This window comes from Carcharhinus amblyrhynchos, chromosome 20 (genome assembly GCF_965287045.1).
Source record: "Carcharhinus amblyrhynchos chromosome 20, sCarAmb.v2.hapA, whole genome shotgun sequence".
In the NCBI taxonomy this organism is placed as follows: Eukaryota; Metazoa; Chordata; class Chondrichthyes; order Carcharhiniformes; family Carcharhinidae; genus Carcharhinus; species Carcharhinus amblyrhynchos.
The window spans coordinates 11,474,224-11,488,741 of NC_137343.1; the positions used below are offsets into that span (position 1 = coordinate 11,474,224).

Below are 14,518 nucleotides of genomic sequence, written 5' to 3' on the forward strand. Positions count from 1 at the left end.
TTCTAGATGGTACACACTGCTGCCACAATTCGTTGGTGATGGAGGGCATTCCTTACTTGTGCCTTGTATGTAGATAGTGGACAGGTTTTGGGAATCAGGAGGTGAATTACTCACCACAAGATTCTTTGCTTCTGATCTGCTCGTGTAGCTACAGTATTTATATGGCTAGTCCAATTCAGCTTCTGGTCAGGATGTCGATAGTGGAGGATTCAGTGATGCTAATGCCATTGAAAATCAAAGGGCAATGGTTAGATTCCCTCTTATTGGAGATGTTCATTGCCTGGTACTTGTGTGAATGTTACTCATCGCCTGCCTGCCCAAGCCTGAATATTTTCCCAGGATTGCTGCATTTGTACATGGATTTCTTCAGTATCTGAGGAACTTGAATGGTGCTGAACCATATCAATCATCAGCGAACACCCATGAAAGAATGAAGTTCATTAATGGAACAGCTAAAAATGGTTGGGCCTCAAACACTACCCTGGGGAACTCCTGCAATGATATCCTGGAGCTGAGATGATTGACACCCAACAACATCAACCATCTTCTTTTGTGTTGGTATGACTCCAACCAACAGAGAGTTTTCCCCCTGATTCCCATTGACTCCAGTTTTGCTTGGGCTCCTTGTTGCCACACTTGGTCAAATGCTGCCTTGATGTCAATGTCAGTCACTCTCATTTCACCTCTGGAGTTGAGCTCTTTTGTCTGTGTTTAAACCAAGGCTGTAATGAGGTCAAGCACTGAATGACCCTGGCGGAACTCAAACTGAGTGTCAATGAGCAGATTATTGCTGAGAAAGTGCTGTTTGATAATACTGTTAGTGACTCCTTCCATAACTGATGACCAGAATAGATTGGTGAAGTGGTCATTGTTCTGTTTTGCTTTTTCTGTTCTGTTTTTTATGTACAGACATAGTTGGGCAATTTTTCACATTGCTAGGTAGATGCCAGTGTTGTAGCTGGAATAGCTTGTCTAGGGGTGCAGCAAGTTCTGGATCACAAGTCTTCAATACTATTGCTAAAATGTTGACATGGCCCATTGCCTTTGTGGTATCCAGTGCCATCAGCTGTTTCTTGCTATCATGGTGAGTGAATCGAATTGACTTTAATGTTTAACACCAAATATATTTTTAAACAGATCGTGAGTATTTATACACGTATGGTATAACTGGGAATAGCTGGGACATTGATATTGTGTTAACTCAGTCAATAAACGCTCTCCAGCAAAGAAAACAGTGGTGTCTTAATTTTAACATCACCAATCAGTGTGGATCCATTAACAATCTTCCCTTTAAATTTGTGATTATTTAATATTTGTGTTATTACGTTTCATATCCTTTGGATATACATCAATTGCAGTACCTGCAATGTATTCACTGTTATAATAAGGAACTACATGACAGCCAATATATACATAACAAGATGTCACAAATTGCAGAGATAAATGAGCAGATAATCAATCTTAGTGATTTTGATAGCAGGATAAATGATGACCAGGAGACCTGCTTTTCTTTGAATAGTTTTGTGTGATCTTTTAAAAACACATGAGAAGATGGACACAGCTTAGATTTAACAACTTAGCTATAAGGCAGTATCTCTGACTGTGCAGCCCTGAGGTATCAGCTTAGATTATGTGCTCTAATCTATGGGCTTGAAGCTGTTTCATCTGAATTGGAGGCATGTTAGCCTTGGTTCAGTGGTAGAACTCTCTCCTCTGAATCAGAAGATTGTAGATTCAAGCTCTACTGTAGAACTTAAGCCCTTAATTTAGCATATAACATTACAACTTTGTATTTGTCTCATTTTCTTCAAAGGCCTCATGATTAGAGTGCTGTCACATCTTTAAAATGTACATGGGGCAAAATTACTGGTTGGTTTCAACCAACCCAAGTATTTAATTAAATGAGAATTAATCAAACTGCTTTTGGTTTGATCAGTTTATACAAATGACAAAAGAGTAGAAAACTGAGAATTCAATCCGCCCAACTTTTTCCTCAAAGTTACCAATTCCATCCTTAGAATTAGTAGAAATCAAATAATCAAAAGTGAAAACAGAATGGAGTCAAGTTTGGTAGTAAAATTCTGGGCAGATTGACTCAGACCAACGAATTGATAAGCTTTGACCCATGATGACACCTTAAGGTGTGTAACCCTGGCACAAAGGTTTTAGTTTTTAAAATTTCAATAAATATCTAGTATTCATAAGAATTGTTCAGTGCTAATGAAGGCATGAACTGTTTCGGTACTGAGATCGGTTTTCCACTTCAGCTGTCTTTGTGTATTCCCATATGAAATTGTTGTGATTCTATACAGGATATCAGAGTTAATAAAGATTTTGAAGACTTGTTCAACGATGTGAAACAACAGGTACCAGCTCTCCAAGTGAAACATGAGAAGAATGCAGATCAGTTCAAAAAACCAAGATCAAAGGTAATTTACTTTCTGTTTTCCTGTCAAGCGAAAAAAATATTTTCAGTAGTTTGTGCACTTCACCTAACCTGCAATATCTATTGTTTTATGATATACTATAAATGTGAAGTGTGACTAAACACATTGATGAAGGAAGAGCAGTAGATGTAGTATATATGGACTTCAGCAAGGCATTTGATAAGGTGCTCCGTGCAAGGCTTATTGAGAAAGTGAGGGGGCATGGGATCCAAGGGGACATTGCTTTGTGGATCCAGAACTGGTTTGCCCACAGAAGGCAAAGAGTGGTTATAGATGGGTCATATTCTGCGTGGAGGTCAATCACGAGCCCCAGGGATTTGTTCTGGCACCCTCACTCTTTGTGATTTTTATAAATGACCTGGATGAGGAAGTGGAAGGATGGGTTGGTAAGTTTGCTGATGACACAAAGGTTGGAGGTGTTGTGGATAGTGTGGAGATATGTCAGAAGTTACAGCGAGACATTGATAGGATGCAAGACTGGGCGGAGAAGTGGCAGATGGAGTTCAACCCAGATAAGTGTGAAGTGGTTCATTTTGGCAGGTCAAATAGGATGGCAGAATATAATATTAATGGTAGGACTCTTGGCAGTGTGGAAGATCAGAAGAATCTTGGGCTCTGAGTTCGTAGGACGCTCAAAGCAGCTGCGCACGTTGAAGCTGTGGTTAAGAAGGCGTATGGCGTACTGGCCTTCATCAATCGAGGTATTGAGTTTAGTAGTCGAGAGATAATGTTGCAGCTATATAGGACCCTGGTCAGGCCCCGTTTAGAGTACTGTGCTCAGTTCTGGTTGCCTCATTACAGGAAGGATGTGGAAACCATAGAAAGGGTGCAGAGGAGATTTACAAGGATGTTGCCTGGATTGGGGAGCATGCCTTATGAGGATAGGATGAGGGAGCTCGCCCTTTTCTCCTTGGAGAGACGAAGGATGAGGTGTGACCTGATAGAGGTGTATAAGATGTTGAGAGGTATTGGTCAAGTGAATAGTCTGTGGCTTTTTCCCAGGGCTGAAATGGTTGCCACAAAAGGACACAGGTTTAAGGTGCTGGGGAGTAGGTACAGAGGAAATGTCAGGGGTAAGTTTTTCACTGAGTGGTGGGTGCGTGGAATGGGCTGCCGGCAACAGTGGTGGAGGCGGATTCAATAGGGTCTTTTAAGAGACTTAGATAAGTACATGGAACTTAGTAAGGTAGAGGGTTATAGATAAGCCTAGTAATCTCTAAGGTAGGGACGTGTTCGGCACAACTTTGTGGGCCGAAGGGCCTGTATTGTGCTGTAGTTTTTCTATGTTTCTATAAATTCTTCAGGTCATCGGAATTCAAGTATCGCAAACAAGAAGTGTAATGAATCCGATGTGTTATAAAACAAGTTTGTCCACCTGCTGCTGTTACTTGATCAACTTTTCACTTCTGCATAGAATGCTTTACAATTGTTTCTGAGAAGCAACATACGCTTATATAGGGTCAGCCTCCTGGCCTCTCCCTGGTAATATGATGAAGCTAGGTTCCATTGAATGTGTCAGTCACCTAAGTGCAATTTCATTAAAAGCAAAATTACTATTTTCTCCCTCCTGCTGTCAAGCATGAATCTCGCACGGTGGATCATTAGTCTGGGAAATCACTCTCTTGGTTCCCTGTGTGTTGGTAATAAAATGCACTATGGAGAGAAGTGCCAAGTGAAAGGTAGATGCATTTCTATTGTGAAGACAGTCTTAATATGTTTTAACCCGAAATGAGTTTTTTTAATTAGTTCTTTCTCCTTCATAGAATAGCCACTGAAATAAGTAAAATCAGCAGAAGATTCATTTGTGTATAATCTGAAGATCTAATTGTATATCGAGAGTTGCAGAATGGACATACAGAGGCAGACTAATTGTTAGCACACATATAACAGGCATGAGTACATGAGGGCAATCATGATGTGGAGATGCCAGCGTTGGACTGGGGTGAACACAATAAGAAGTCTCGCAACACCAGGTTAAAGTCCAACAGGTTTATTTGGTAGCAAACACCACTAGCTGTCGGATTACCTGACGAAGGAGTAGCGCTCCAAAAGCTATGGCGTTTGCTACCAAATAAATCTGTTGGACTTTAACCTGGTGTTGTGAGACTTCTTATTATGTGATAGCAAGCCAGTGATTTGCTTCCTGATCCTTGGCAATGCTGTTTTATCATTTCTCCTCTAGGAGGAGCAGGAGAGCTATCAGATTAACACTCCTTTTACTGTACTGAGAAATTTAAAATGCCATTTGGTGAGCATCCCTGTGGCCCATCTGTCTGCAAGAGATTCTTGGAACCACTGATGAAGTCCATACATCCCATTGCAGCACTTGCTACAATCAAAAGTGAATCCCATTGCTGATTTCTTCCCATAGCCCTCAACAGAATTGTAACTTTCATCCTGACTTTGCTGCTTTACTTTTCACTTTTTCTATTCAGTCATGTAAAATAGCTCAGGTTTTTAAATGGCCTAGAAATCTGTCCTTATCAAAGTGATTGTAACCTGAATGTACTTCATGCAAACCCCATATCAATGTTTTATGAAGCTGTTTGTTTTAGAATTATAGAATCACTGAAGTGTAAAAAGAGACCATTCAGCCCACTGAGTCTGCATCAACAACAATCTCCTCCTAACCGCATGTATTTATCCAGCTAATTCCCTGACACAAAGGGGCAATTGAGCATGGCCAATCAATCTAACCCACATATCTTTGGGATGTGGGAGGAAACTGGAGCACCTAGAGGAAACCTTCGCAAACACAGGGAGAACACGCAAACTCCACACAGACAGTTACCCAAGGCTGGAATTGAACCCGGGTCCCTGGCATTGTGAGGCAGTAATGCTTGCCACTGTGCCGCCCTCATTTCCATTTAATGTAAATATTTGAGAATTTGCAATACTGCCTACAGCTATCTTTTTGAAAATCCATGAAAGAGCTCCCAGATGTCTCATTAAGCTTATCTCAATACAGTTTAGACATTTTGACATAGAATCCCACCTTTTGATTGTCAGTGTGTTGAATTAGCAAATGTCATGGAGAGTGTAACTTTGATTAGGGAGAAGAAAATCAAGCAGGACGCCTGCTCTTGGTTGTCATCCAATAACATCGCTGCTCCCTTGTCCCCCAACACCCACTCCCACTAGAAGTAGAGCAGTGCTCTACTTCTCTAGTAGAAGTAGAGAAGTTCTCTCGAATAAGGTCAGGTTAGCTGTATGCCCCAGCAGTTATTTTGCCAGAAAGTATTGTCTAAACTGGCTTGTGAGTGACCAGTGCCTGTACTGCAGGGAAGAATCAGTCCCTTCAGGTGAGGAAATGAGGGGAAGACATTGGCAAGGGAACAAAATGCCAAAACTAAAGCAGAAAAAAAATTTGATGTGGCATTTTATTGGCCAAATACAGTTAGACACAGGATCTGTACCACATTTTCACTGTCGCTGATTCATGTAGTTCCTTTCCATTTGTCACAGGCTGATCCCCTCACTAAACTGAAAGATTTCATGAAGGAGCACAAACTGCAGTTGGAGCATTTCTTAGACAACTTTGATATAACAGAGAACCATCTTATCAACGTAAAGGATTTCCAAAAGGGGCTGCAGGTCAGTATGCTTACTGTGTTCCTGCAAGTTGTATGAACAACACTCTCAAAAACACTTATTGAAACACCAAAATAACTTGTCGGTTAAAATGCACTTAGTAGCATAGCCTGGGCATGGTTAAGATTGCCTAACATCTGAACGTTCCCCTCCACCCTACCTCTGCCTCTTGACATTATAAGTTGGTGTTGTTGTGGACAGAATGTATCTCTTACTGCTCGTGAACAAGATTTTGTATGGAAAGAATGTGTCTTTTTGTATCCTAGCATGTATTCTGATTAAATAATTCATAGAACATAGAACATTACAGCGCAGTACAGGCCCTTCGCCCTCGATATTGCGCTGACCAGTGGAACCAATCTAATGACCCTCTAACCTAAACTATTCCAATGTTATCCATATGCCTATCCACTGACCATTTGAATGCCCTTAAAGTTGGCAAGTCCACAACTGCTGCAGGCAGGGCATTCCACGCCCTTACTACCCTCTGAGTAAAGAACCTACCTCTGACATCCGTCCTATATTTATCACCCCTCAATTTAAAGCTATGTCCCCTCGTGTTAGCCATCACCATCCAAGGAAAAAGGCTGTCACTGTCCACCCTATCTAATCCTCTGATCATGTATGCCTCAATTAGGTCACATCTTAACCTTCTTCTCTTTAACGAAAATACTCTCAAGTCCCTCAGCCTTTCTTCATAAGACCTTCCCACCATACCAGGCAACACTCTGGTAAACCTCCTCTGCACCCTTTCCAATGCTTCCACATCTTTCTTATAATGCGGCGACCAGAACTGTACGCAATACTCCAAGTGCGGCCGCACCAGAGTTTTGTACAGCTGCAACGTGATCTCACGGCTCCGAAATTCAATCCCTCTACCAATAAAAGCTAACACACCGTACGCCTTCTTAACAACCTTATCAACGTGGGTGCCAACTTTCAGGGATCTATGCACATGTACACCGAGATCTCTCTGCTCATCCACACTACCAAGAGTCCTTCTATTAGCCCAATACCCTGTAATCCTGTTACTCCTTCCAAAGTGAGTTACTTCACACTTTTCCGCATTAAACTCCATTTGCCACCTCTCAGCCCAGCTCTGCAGCTTATCTATGTCCCTCTGCAAACTGTAACATCCGCCCTCATTGTCTGCAACTCCTCCGACTTTAGTGTCATCCACAAATTTACTAACCCATCCTTCTACACCCTCATCTAGGTCATTTATAAAAATGACAAACAGCAGTGGCCCCAAAACAGATCCCTGTGGTACACCATTAGTAACTGAACTCCAGGTTGAATTTCCCATCAACCACCACCCTCTGTCTTCTCTCAGCTAGCCAATTCCTGATCCAAACTGCTAAATACCCTCAACCTCATGCATCCGTATTTTCTGCAGTAGCTTACCATGGGGAACCTTACCAAATGCTTTGCTGAAATTCATATACGCCACATCAACTGCTTTACCCTTATCCACCTCTTTGGTCACCTTCTCAAAGAACTCAATAAGGTTTGTGAGGCACGACCTACCCTTCACAAAACGGTGTTGACTATCCCTAATCAAATCAAACTATTTCTCTCTAATTCAGCAACAAGCTTTTGAGAGTTTAAAAGTCAAGAATTATTTATTCTCACACACTTACCCAGAATTAACATAACGTCACACACTCGGTCTTGTGGAAGCCCACACACAGAAAAAATTGAATGCAGATAAAGATTGTGCACTTTTACAAATTACAGTTACAGTGAATGGATTAGATGACTTAAAGTTGAAGTAAGGGCCTTGTAAAGTGAAAAGTTACAGCAGGTCGTGTGGTTTCTTGTAGTTGAATATGCAGGAAGTTGATTCTCAGGTGAACTTTGAAACTGGAAGGGGTTAAGTATTTTAGCAACTTGCTGATTTGCAGCTAATTTCAGAGTCTGATTTGTTGGGTCTTGGGGTGATTAGGGTGTTGTTCCTGATATTAGCCTCAATTACATGACCACTGGGTCAACACTTCAGACTATTTCTCCCCCGCCCCACCCAATTCTGTTTAAATCAGAATTGCCATCCTGATAAAATGGGAAGTTGACCATGGCTGTTGAATTTCAATCTTCCCTTTTTTCCAACGTGTATCATAGAAATAGGCAATCTGGCAATCCTTAAACAATGAGAAGTGAGAGTTCTACAGATATGTGTCCATATTTTACTAGGTGTACCACAAATGGCACAAGTCACCTGATTTGCGGCAGCAATCCTAACAGGTTATTTGTGTCCAATTTTTAAAAGTTATTGACTGAAAGTTCATAATATCCTGTACTGAACTTGATAGGATCCAGAGGATACTGGCTATGTCTACAGCTTACCAACTTTCAGGAGTTTTTAGAGGACACTAACTTGAAGGAAACACCAACTGCCTAAATGGATTCCATACTAGATTTTGTGTTGGGTTTTCACTCTTAACCTTCAACCGTTAATGTAGTCATTACAGTTAAAGGCACCGTCCAACAGGGTCTAGATCAGTAAAGACGTAGATATGAGTAAAAAGGAATACGTTGGTAAACAAGAAGTGTTTTTATGACTTCATTAGACTCTTAATTCCAGATTTTTATGGAATTCAAATTTCACACTTGCCATGGGACCTGAACCCAGGACTCCAGAACATTACAGTGGGTCTCTGGATAACAGTGCAGTGACAATACCATGTCATTGCCTCCCCAATGTTGCCTGTTATACTACATAGGAACTAGTTTATGCTGGTATTCATGCTGTATTCAAGCCTCCTCTAAATCTATCGTCTTAACCATCTATTTCCTTCTCCCTTAAATGCTTATTTAGTTTCCTCTTAAAAGCAACTATACTATTTACGTCAACCACACCATGTAGTACTGAGTCCCGTATTCTAACCAATTTTTGAGTAAATCAGATTGCTTTGAATTTCCTATTGCATTTCCTGGTGAATATCTTAAGCATCATTACAGTAATGATGATGGAAAGACACAACTTGTGGAAATCTTAACTGGAGTTCTCTCAAAAAAATTCTAAGTTCCCAATTTGTGGGAAGACGGGAGTAAATTCCACTGGTTTTTTTCAGCATGATTTCCAGAATGAATCTCCTCTCCAGTGTTTCTTATATCCTTTTTGATAATTTGGAGGCCAGAGTTGCATGCAAAGTACTGTGGGGTTCGGGTTTAGTATAATTTTTTTACTTTTCAATTCTAACTCTCTAGAAATAAAGCCAATGCTTACTTTGCTTTTTTATGACCTTTCCAATCTGTGGTGCAACTTTTATTTATACTGTGAGATCCCCTTTGTTCTCCTATCCTACCTAGGCCTGGAGCTTCCAAGAAATAAAGCACCTCCCTATTCTTCCTACCAATATCCACACCCTCTCATTTCCTGCAAACATGTTACTATTTACTGTCATTTGTTGCAGTTCTCCTCTGTATTATCGCCATAACCCCAATTTGGTGTCATCCACAAATTGAGAAATTATACTTTTGATTCCAAAGTTCAACCTTTTGTAATGTGTTAAAATTTGAAATGAATTGTGTCTTATCATTACAGTAATGATGATGGAAAGACACAACTTGTGGAAATCTTAACTGGGGTTCTCTCAAAAAAATTCTAAGTTCCCAATCTGTGGGAAGACGGGAGTAAATTCCACTGGTTTTTTCAGCATGATTTCCGGAATGAATCTCCAACACCGTGCATGTTTCACTTTGAAAAGCAGGGTCCGGGGCCTATTCCAACCTAGGAGGTCAGCAGCATGACATTGAGCAAGGCCACTGTGTTTGCGCCAATCTGTCAGAGCTGAGATCAGCGCATGTGCAGTGGCCCTGCATTGCCGGCCTCCAGATCACTGGCCTTGGACATTGTCAGTTTGCCCTTTGGCCAGTACCAGGTGCTGCCCAAGATGATCCCCTCCCCTTACCCCTAACCGTCTGGGGGGGGTCCTCAGTGGCGTCTGTTCCTTCCAGTGGGGTGGGCCACCTGTTTCCCATTAGTGGGGAGCAGTTGTAAACCCCGCTGGAGTGAACCATTCCTGGTGGGGGAGAAAATGCCAGCAGGCCCAGAAACCCCAGTCCTGGGCCCACTAGTCAGATGTAAATACTGATTTCTGACTCGGAGCTGATGACACTGGAAATCTTCGGCTGGGAGACTTGCAGAGGCCGTGGCACCCAGATTGATAAGGTTGTTAAGAAGGCGTACGGTGTGTTAGCTTTTATTGGTAGAGGGATTGAATTTCGGAGCCGTGAGGTCATGTTGCAACTGTACAAAACTCTGGTGCGGCCGCACTTGGGAGTGTTGTGTACAGTTCTGGTCGCCGCATTATAAGAAAGATGTGGAAGCATTGGAAAGGGTGCAGAGGAGGCTTACCAGGATGTTGCCTGGTATGGTGGGAAGGTCTTATGAGGAAAGGCTGAGGGACTTGAGGTTGTTTTCGTTAGAAAGAAGAAGGTTGAGAGGTGACCTAATTGAGGCATACAAGATGATCAGAGGGTTAGATAGGGTGGATAGTGAGATCCTTTTTCCTCGGATGGAGACGGCTAACACGAGGGGACATAGCTCTAAATTAAGAGGTGGTATTTATAGGACAGATGTCAGAGGTAGGTTCTTTACTCAGAGGGTGGTAAGGGCATGGAGTGCCCTGCCTGCAGCAGTTGTGGACTTGCCAACTTTAAGGGCGTTCAAATGGTCAGTGGATAGGCATATGGATAACATTGGAATAGTTTAGGTCAGAGGGTCATTAGATTGGTTCCACTGGTCGGCGCAACATCGAGGGCCGAAGGGCCTGTATTGCGCTGTAATGTTCTATGTTAAATGTTCTAACGGGAAGCCTGCGAAATAGCTTCTGTTGATGCTCAAGCAGCTCAGCGGAAAATTGTCCCACTTGTGTCCTTGGTATTAAAAGAACTGGCATTTCCAAACCCAATTGTTGTACATCATTTGAAACACCAGAGGGTGCAATATATACATACTATGATGTGGGTATGTCTGGCAAAGACAGCATAAATTGTCCTTATGAAGATGCTGACAAGCCACTATCCTGACTTGTTATTATTCATGTAATGAAGTACTCCATGATGCTGTACTGTTGGAGTTTCCAGGACTTGACCCAGTTACATCGAAGGAGCAGCAAAAATAGATGGGCTGATTTGGATGGGAACTTGTATTGGTGTTCCTATGTTCCCGCGATCCTTGCCTCTCTATTTTAAGAGGGTAAAGAGGCCTTGGTGAATTGCTACAGTGCATCTTGTTGGTGATGTCTACAGCGGCCACTTTGTGGGGGTGTGAATGATTAAGGTGATGAAGGGGGTGTCAATCAAGCGGGTTGCTGAACATCTTGAGTGCTGTTGGAGTTGCACTCATTCAAACAAGTGGAGATATTCCATCACAATCCTGACTTGTGCCTTATAGATCATGGACCAACTTTGGAGAGTCAGGATGTGAATCACTTGCCGCAGAATACCACCGCTGGAGAGTGTTCCCCCAAAATTGACTTCAATTTTGCCACAGTTCCTTAATGCCACACTTTGTCAAATGCTGCCTTGACATCAAGGGAGGTGACTTTAACCTTACCTCTGCAATTCAGCTGTTTTGTCCATGTCCAGTGCAAAGTGAAATCAAATCAGAATGTTTTGGAGCAAAGAGTAATGTGGAGGCAAAGGTAATGTTTGTTTCATTGATAACTCCTGTCTGTTTCAGAATGTTAGAGTCCCTCTAAATGAGACTGAACAGCAAAAGCTGCTAGATTCACTGGACAAAACAGAAGATGGTGTCATCGAATTCAGGTACAAGATTCTTATCATATACAGAACAAAATTCTGTTTCATTCAACATTGTGTAAGCTGCCAAGATCTGATAGCCGGTAAGACATAATAATGATAGTTATAATCAGTCCCCAGTAATTTTGCTTTCAAAATGAAAATTAACTCCTGTTATAGTCTGATAACGCAGTATTATTCCACACAATGCCGTCACAATAACCTGTCAAAAATTGATAATCAATATAATTTCAATTCTAGTAAGAGATGTTTTCAGTTTTTGCAGTCACAATACATGACGGCAGGTGGCTGGACAGAGGAATGTTCATTATCAATCTATCATATTCAAAAAGAACCTCTGTGGTGGATAATGGATATTTCACTGTCTAGCTGTATTGTGTGGATAATTAAAAAACCTTCTAAATAAGCCTCAATAAAATTAACCGTATGTCGTAAACTCTTAAGAGCAAAATACTGCAGGTGCTGGAATCTGAAAACAGTTGTAAACTGTCTGCCTCTTAAACAGGAAGGTGACCCTATCCTTAATTGGGAGCTATGAAATCCCTGATCACTCAGTGAGTTTATCCAGTATTTAGCCGAGTTGCACCAACCAGGAAGATTGCAGACTTTATCACCAGCCCTGATGAGTTAGCTGATCTCAGCTGGATTACAGTAAGGAGTATTACGATTGATGGAGGCCTTGTGGAACAGTGGTAGCATCCCTACCACTGGACCAGAAGCTTCAGGCCTGAGTCCAATGCCAGGACTTGATATCCATGGAAGGAACGTTCCACAGGATGATAATTAGCTCTCAAGCCCTTACACCGCTGTTCCCAAAGTGTGAAAACAGTGTAGAGATGTGAAGATATGCTTTAAAAAATGTAATTGACTTCAGGCCCCTGTCTAAAGGATTGTTTGAGTTTTTTTGTAATCCTTATGCAGTAACAAGGGCAGTTGTGTAGTCAGAATCAACTCTGCTGTGGTGCCTCCTGTATTGAACAGCCTGCTGACCGCTGCTCCCAAGGCAAACACTTGAAAAAATAACCACACTGTCAAGATTCTGAGGTATAAACTGGTACAGAAGAATTAATTGAACCTCCATCAGAATCACCCAAAATAGCTGTTTTGTTGAACTTCACAGTATTGCATTTAATTAATTAACTCTTAATTTCATTAACAATTTATTGATTTAGCAGTATCATTTTAATGGTCAGATTTCATGGGTATATAAGAGAGAGAGAGATGTGTTTACTGCCTATCCCTTTAACCCAGTGGCACGGTGGCACACTGTTTAGCACTGCTGCCACACAGCTCCACAGACCAAGGTTCAATTTCGGCCTCAGGTGATTGTGTGGAGCTTGCACAAGCTCACCATGTCTGTGTGGGTTTTCTCCTACACTCTAAAGATGTACGGGTTAGGTGGATTAGCCAAGCTAAATTGTCCATTAGTGTTAGTGGGATTAGCAGGCTAAATATGTGGGGTTACAGGGATAGGGCCTGGGTAGGTTTGCTTTCGGTGCAGACTCATGGGCCAAATGGCCTCCTTCTGTACTGTAGGGTTCTATGAAAACACAATGTAAAATCAATAAATTGGTAATGAAACATTGAATTTTTATTTTCTCTCAAATTAACTCTTGAAAAAGATATTTTTATCAAAGTTGATACAGTTGCAATGGTGCAAGCTAGAGATGCAACAATTGAATTGGAGTCAAGATGCAACATTATCAGTCTTGCAGAATAACATAAGAGCTTCATCTGCGTAAGATCTTCAGTAATCTTAATTTTATTTTTTATTTTCAGTGAATTAAACAATTTGCTACTAAGCAACTGACCTCAATGCAAGCAAAGCCTATCTTCATGAGATGTTGGAAAGAATCACTTCAAAACCAGAGGAATCTTAAGAATTGACATGTATGGACATGAAAGAAGATGCATGTTTTATTTCACATTAACCCTGCACTCAGACCTAGAGCTGACACATATATCTTAATAATCATTTTTATTTCTTTACAATCGAAAGAAAAAATTTAAATTTATTAAAATATATACTGTTTTTGTTTCCCAAAAGGAAAAGTTTAATTTTGCAGCTTCTCCACTATTCTTGTGCCTAAAGACAACTTCTTGTACAATACAAAATCATGTAGATCAGAGGGTGTACATACAGATTCCAATCCCCTACGCACTCCCAGCCCATTCACGCATACATCTGCGCGTACACATGTACACATACATACATGCTTGAGCTCACACTCGCACACACACATGCACACACACAGACACACAGATATATGTGCACATATGCACAAGTGCACACACAAACACGTGCATGTGTGCATACATACAAACGTGCATGTACTCACATGCACACATGAGCAGGAGTACACACACATACACACGGTTGAAGTCAAAACTAAGACACAGATTTTCCTTGCTGAGAGCGTTTATTGACTTTGTCAGTGTCAACATTCCTCACATTCAACCAAAGTCCCAGCTGTCCTTTATTCATATATATGTTCACATGCCGATCACATGTCTCTCTTAATCATGTAATTGACATCAACAAATCTTAACAATATAATTGATAAGACATTGACACACTTCACCCATTGTGCGGAATTTGCTGCTCTCAGCTGCAGCAACATTTGGGACACACTAAATGACTCAGCAGCCCTGGGCTGAAGATTCTGCTCCTGACTGTGAACTATTGACTCTTGTTGGAAAGTGCTCTTCAATGG

At 41.4% G+C, this 14,518-nt stretch overlaps 1 protein-coding gene across 4 annotated transcripts in view; it reads left to right on the forward strand.

Annotated features, from left to right (window-relative positions):
* lrrc74b (leucine rich repeat containing 74B) overlaps positions 1-14,314 on the forward strand; it is a 48,416-nt gene extending 34,102 nt beyond the window's left edge. For 2 of the 4 annotated variants that reach the window (XM_080208658.1, XM_080208659.1), the window contains 5 exons: positions 2,313-2,429; positions 5,913-6,041; positions 11,725-11,810; positions 12,726-12,848; positions 13,584-14,314. In XM_080208658.1, the coding sequence (XP_080064784.1) occupies positions 2,313-2,429; positions 5,913-6,041; positions 11,725-11,810; positions 12,726-12,819 (426 nt within the window). In that variant the 3' untranslated portion in view covers positions 12,820-12,848; positions 13,584-14,314. The remainder of the gene's footprint in view (positions 1-2,312; positions 2,430-5,912; positions 6,042-11,724; positions 11,811-12,725; positions 12,849-13,583) is intronic. The other 2 variants (XM_080208660.1, XM_080208661.1) reach the window with 1 other exon arrangement.
* The last annotated feature ends 204 nt before the right edge of the window (positions 14,315-14,518 follow it).